This window comes from Callorhinus ursinus, unplaced genomic scaffold, assembly GCF_003265705.2.
Source record: "Callorhinus ursinus isolate GAN/ISIS: 27379988/994484 unplaced genomic scaffold, GSC_fseal_2.0 scaffold9, whole genome shotgun sequence".
Classification (NCBI taxonomy): Eukaryota; Metazoa; Chordata; class Mammalia; order Carnivora; family Otariidae; genus Callorhinus; species Callorhinus ursinus.
In genome coordinates, this window is record NW_027397071.1 from 40130326 (window position 1) to 40136325 (window position 6000).

Sequence of the window (6000 nt, forward strand, 5' to 3'; positions counted from 1 at the left end):
ACCCAGGCACCCCTAGCTGATGAATCTTACAGACATCACTCTCTTGAAAGATCTCCGAGAGGCAGTTATATAGCTTTCTATTTCTGTAAAAGACAATGACAAAACTTTCTATAGCTTAGCTTTAAAGTAGCCTATCACCTAATTCACACAGTAGAAAACCCTGATTTGCAATATATCTAAGTGAAGTTACACTGTATCTTCAGTGAAGATACACTGAAATCTCTCTTAGACTCCTCTTCAGTTACACAATTCTATGTTCATTATTTAGGGGGAAAAAAATACCTGTTTAAGTCACGGTGTATAATTGGCTGTGTCAGGTTGTGAAGGTACTCCATACCTTTGGCAACATCTACTGCAATAATTAATTTAGACTGCAAATCAAGAATCCTAGAATTTAAAAATAGATTTAGTGAGGATGAAATGGTCAAAGCCAATAGCACATCTTTCTAAAAAATATCAATGGAGTACGTGATTTGTTATTCTGTATATCTTTCAGCCTTTTTTGCTTTATTGAAGATTAAGCTAAACATTCAAAAAATCTGGAAAAATAGCTTTTCTACATCAGATCATACTTAATTATAAATCAATTCAGATACCAACCCCTCATATTTAAAATATTCCACTTGATTTTATAATACTTATAATGCTATACTTAATTTTTTTATAATAACATAAGATGGATTCTACTCTAATAATTGAGGGAAACCACACTCTAATTATTGTATGCATATATCTAGGAAGTGAATTAAAATTAGATTTGTGCAAGGCTATTCTTTTTTAAAACGTTAAAAAATAAATGCTGTGACCCCTGGTAATTATTTTATTCTCAGCTTACATATATCTGCTTTATTAGTATATCATATTTAGCCTAATTATCATAAACTTTGGCTGCTAATTTAAATTCCTTGAATTTGTTATCTCCAACTGAATTCTTGTTAAGAAAGCACAGAAGTATTTCTATTCACTAAAACATAATTATTGGGCATAAATTATTTGCCATCTTTAAAATGCCACATTTCCTAGCACTCAGAGATTTCAGAAGGTAAAGGTGCATCCAAGCGGAAAGCCTCAATGACATGGAAAATGATTAAGTCAGAACAAGAGATCCATACCTCTTCTGTTCATGAAGGAGGGAGAACAGAGAACCCCCTGAAATGTACTGAGTGACGATGGCAAACTGGCTGGGATCGTTCAAGCAAGCACCCACAAACTGAATTACACAGGGATGATTGAGCCGGCAGAGAATGGACACCTCTCGGCAAAACATATCCACATCTGATTTGGAGCAGTAGGTGTTGGCTCGGTAACTGGAAATGGCAGCAACAGGAAATCCTCAGTCAACAGATGGATCAAAACAAGGGGCTTGCCATGCATATGCTTCTTAAAGTTCACAACTCCAGTCTGATGCTAAATTTTCTCATGTTTGCTTACCGTTTTATAGCCACTATTTTATTTCTGCATCGTCCTTTATATACTTTCCCAAAAGAACCTGAAATTGTTTAAGAGAAATGAATAAACACATATTATCTTGAGCTCATGAAACTAAAGCAGAGTAGTCTTTTCTTAGGTTACCTGAGCCGATAATTTCATGGAACTCAATTTCTGAGAGCTGAAGATGGAAATGTGAAGGCAATCCAGCCCTTAGGAGGAGAACATCTGCCTTTTCTGCAAACAGGAATTATTATTTTATTTTTAAAGACAAAAAACACACATGGATGTGTACACATGATGCACATATATACTTTACTTAGCCAAAAATGTCATTCCCTAGTAACATTTAATTTTCCAAATACAATTGACTACTTGGAGATACTAAAACCTTATCACAAATGATCCCTAACCCTCTGCATTAAAAACATTGTTTTCTGTCTCTGTTCCCAGACCTTTGTTATCAGGGCTAAAGTGTTTATTCCTAATTTGATCAATAACTAGCTCGTCTGCATGACACGGCAACCCTGGAGTACAGTTCATATCACATCACGATAAGGAGTTTTATCTGGTCGATCCCTGCAATCTATCACAATGGGCTTAGACAAATATCCATAAGCTAAACCTCAGAGGGATGCCAATTAGATGTCAAAAAATAAGTACATGAATCATTCAGAGGAAACGTCTCAAACCCAAAATCGTTTTTAAAAACTTCAAATTCTAAATAGTTAAATATAAATTTATAGTTGAATCATATAAATATGTATATATATATTAATTTTCCTGATTCAATGGTATTAATTTCTATGTGCAGCACACATTCAAAAATTTCCCGAGGTATTACTTATTTGGGATCCTTTGGAAAATAACTTATTTTTTAAAATTTATTTTCCTATGGCAAACCTATTCCCAATTCTCCTTAGAGATATTGATATTTGTAATTTAGACTTCATTAAAACTACAAACATCTATAAGAATTTGATCTTTCTTTAATACTTGGGAAATTTTCACTGCTATACCTTCATGAGTCTAGATAGCATATGCAAAATAGTACGGGGGCCAAGGTTAATTATGGAGAGAATTGTTTGTTGCTAATATTGTTTATGCAGGCAAACTAGTCATCATTTATAATATGTAAAGCAAAACAGAAAGTTGTCATATTTGAGGCAATAGTTATCCTTAGTAATAAAATATAACAATTGTCTCATATTAAAATACCTTTCGTCATGCTTTTAATCTTCCCCAAGGGGGACGGAAGAGACACATAGGAGCCATCTAGAAATCAAATTATATTATAGAGTTGAAAGTAGCATTTTTTCTACATAAACATTAAACATTATAAAAAGAAGCAGGTGACAAAAGAAATTTGCTAAGAAAACCAACTGAGAATATAGTTTTAACCCAGGTCTTTTTCTGGATACCGAAACTGTATAGCAAGTGTTTATTTAGAGAGTACATAAAAAGATTAAAAACAAAAAACCAAGGTCTAGTAGCCTCTGGCAGATTTAATTTGCATCTGGGTATGAGTATTCTCTGGCCTGCCTTAATAGATAACTGAAACGGAAAATGACTGCTCTCAGCTCACCCCGGCCTTCCTGGTCATGCATAAGCCTCATAAACATCCAGTCCAGGGAATGCTAAACCTGAAGGAACTGCAGATTAGTGAGTTAGAAAACTGCTTTAAGTGAAGGCTTCTTTATTTTCAGCCTTACCCAGACATAAGTTCTCTTAAAATAAAGCCAATCTGACATGCCCTCATCCCTAACCCCAGAAAAATAGTAATAGAAATAAAGGTTTACTGTTAGACACAATATTGTACTAACAACAAAAACTTATTAAGAAAGGGATACCTCCTCCAGGCTGAGAATATTCATTACAGGGCAATTCATCCTGTGGTCTCTTATAATGCTTCAGGAGTGTGACAATTGCATCATGTCCTTCATGGAAAGACAAAAAGGACAAAGGGTCTTAATTTTTGTTTGATTTATTCAGCTCATCATACAACTCAAAAGTGACTAGAGGTAGCTTGAAACATGGGATATATCTTAAGAGATAATATATTGCGGGCGCCTGGGTGTCTCAGTTGGTTGAGCGACTGCCTTCGGCTCAGGTCATGATCCTGGAGTCCCGGGATCGAGTCCCGCATCGGGCTCCCTGCTCAGCAGGGAGTCTGCTTCTCCCTCCGACCCTCTTGCCTCTTGTGCTCTCTATCTCTCATTCTCTCTCTCAAATAAATAAATAAAATCTTTAAAAAAAAAAGAGATAATATATTGCAATAGGAATTTAGTACTTTCACCTACCCATTCATTCATTCAAATAATTCACTGAGACCCTACTACATGTGAAGCACTATGTTAAGCACTATATTGGGTAGTAGGGATACAAAGAAGCTTAGTGTAGTTGAATATAAATGAGAATTTCTAAATGAAGAAATATGAGGTGCTAAGGGCACCATTACAAGGGTAAAAAGCACGTATGGTAACCAGGAGAGAGGGTTTGCTTTGATTGAAGATTACATTCGGTTGGCAACTGCAGCATAACATGGCACTAAGATAATTGACATAGGTTTTTGTGGCAGGAGACAGCTGTCTGTCTGCCTATAAATATTTGTACTTCCCATTCATGGGGTGATTTCGTCACTCGGAATGGCTGTTCACTCAGGAACAACAGTTCCCTATCGCCCTTGCATCCAGATGTGGCCTTGTGACAAATTCTCACCAACGGAACATGAGCAAAAGCCATGCCACTTCCAACTCTGAGCTTTAAGAGAAAAGCTCAGCCTTCTCTACTCTTCCCTTCTGCTGGCTGGATGCAGAAGATTCTGAGGCCCTAAGGGATGGGAAAAAGCCATCCATTGACCAGAAATGCCCACACTGGACTTCTATACAACTGATAAATAAATTTCTATTATATAACACCACCCAAATTAGGAGATTTATTAACTGCAATAGGTAACATATTGTGAAAGATAAAAAATGCTAAATGCTCTTCTGAGTAGACCCATGATTTTCAATAGACCTAAACTTTTTGATACGATTTTATGGTTTAACTATAAAAATAATCTACTGAAGCTAGTTTATACAAGAGAAAAACAAAGTCAGCCTTAAAGACCCTGCCAAGAGACTTGTGAAATGCAACAGAACTCATTGTAAAAATGGCAAGATTTAGGAATTGAAAAATCATATGCCCTTATCCATCCTGGAGGGGTCACAGATAACACTTGTTCAGAATACACTTAGTTAATGTAGAGAGTATATGCTGAGAGTTATGCCTGCTTATCAAATCCCCCCTTCAAAAAAAAGAATTAAAATTAATAGAGCATGCAGATCATGAGATGGGGTAATTAAGATACTAACTAGATTAAAAGCTTTTCCAAATGTAATATCCCAACACCAGTGTCTTCAAGAAAACAACAACATCATGATAACAATTGTCAAATTTGTAGCAAAACTTAAATCTACAGAGTTAACAACTAGTGCCCATTTTCTTATCCATAGATTTCAATTCACGACTGGTTGATCTGTAATTTTCTCAAATCATAGACATAGGTTATGATGAAATAATGAGGAGCCTGTCCTATTAGCATTTTTTCTTTTCTTCCTGTGCTCACAATCAGGGAAAATTCCAGACCCCAATGGCGTGAGCCAACAGGCACATTTCTAAAGAGCCTAATACGGGGTGCCTGGATGGATCAGTTGGTTAAGCATCTGCCTTCGGCTCAGGTCATGATCTGGGAGTCCTGGGATCGAGTCCCACATCAGGCTCCCTGCTCAGCGGGGAGCCTGCTTCTCCCTCTCCCTCTGCCTGCCGCTCCCCCTGCTTGTGCTGTCTCTCTCTCTCTGTCAAATAAATAATAAAAAAAATTAAAATTAAAAAAGAGCCTAATAGGCAGAAGAAACAGATAATGTAAAGTTTCCAAGATGGGAGGAAATATGACAGCTGCAGAAATGAAAGGCGGCCAGTGTGGCTGGAAAATCACAAGCAAGGGTGAGAGTGGTTCCAGACTTGGGTGGAGAAATAGATAAGCCCAGATCATGTGCAGAAGTGCTTCACAACTTTGTAGTGTGTATAAGAATCACAGGGAGCATATGTTATTTACTTTCTTTAAAGATTTTATTCAAGTTCAAGTTAGTTAACATATAGTGTAATATTGGTTTCAGAGGTAGAATTTAGTGATTCATCACTTACTTATAACACCCAGTGCTCATCACAAGTGCCCTCCTTAATGCCCATCACCCATTTAGCCCATCCTCCCACACACCTCCCCTCCCCTCCAGCAAACCTCAGTTTGTTCCCTATAGTTAAGAGTGTTTTATGGTTTGCCTCCCTCTCTGTTTTTATCTTCTTTTATTTTTCCTGCCCCTCCCCTATGTTCATCTGTTTTGTTTCTTAAATTCCACATATGAGTAAAATCAGATGGTATTTGTCTTTCTCTGACTGACTTATTTCACTTAGCAAAATACCCTCTAGTTCCAACCACACCATTCTTTTTGATGGCTGAGTAATTTTCCATTGTGTGTATATATATATATATATATATATATATATATATATATATACCACATCTTCTTT

At 36.5% G+C, this 6000-nt stretch overlaps 1 protein-coding gene across 7 annotated transcripts in view; it reads right to left on the minus strand.

Moving 5' to 3' along the window:
- Window positions 1-6000, minus strand: part of TNNI3K (TNNI3 interacting kinase) — a 312765-nt gene that overhangs the window by 162592 nt on the left and 144173 nt on the right. For 6 of the 7 annotated variants that reach the window (XR_012379408.1, XM_073896522.1, XM_073896520.1 and 3 more), the window contains 6 exons: window positions 3279-3365; window positions 2647-2703; window positions 1573-1665; window positions 1432-1489; window positions 1113-1307; window positions 283-387 (listed from right to left, as the gene is read on the minus strand). Coding sequence is in view for 6 of the 7 variants with exons in the window: in XM_073896522.1 (XP_073752623.1) it covers window positions 283-387; window positions 1113-1307; window positions 1432-1489; window positions 1573-1665; window positions 2647-2703; window positions 3279-3365 (595 nt within the window). In the remaining variant the exon portion in view is untranslated. The remainder of the gene's footprint in view (window positions 1-282; window positions 388-1112; window positions 1308-1431; window positions 1490-1572; window positions 1666-2646; window positions 2704-3278; window positions 3366-6000) is intronic. The other variant, XM_073896521.1, reaches the window with a different exon arrangement.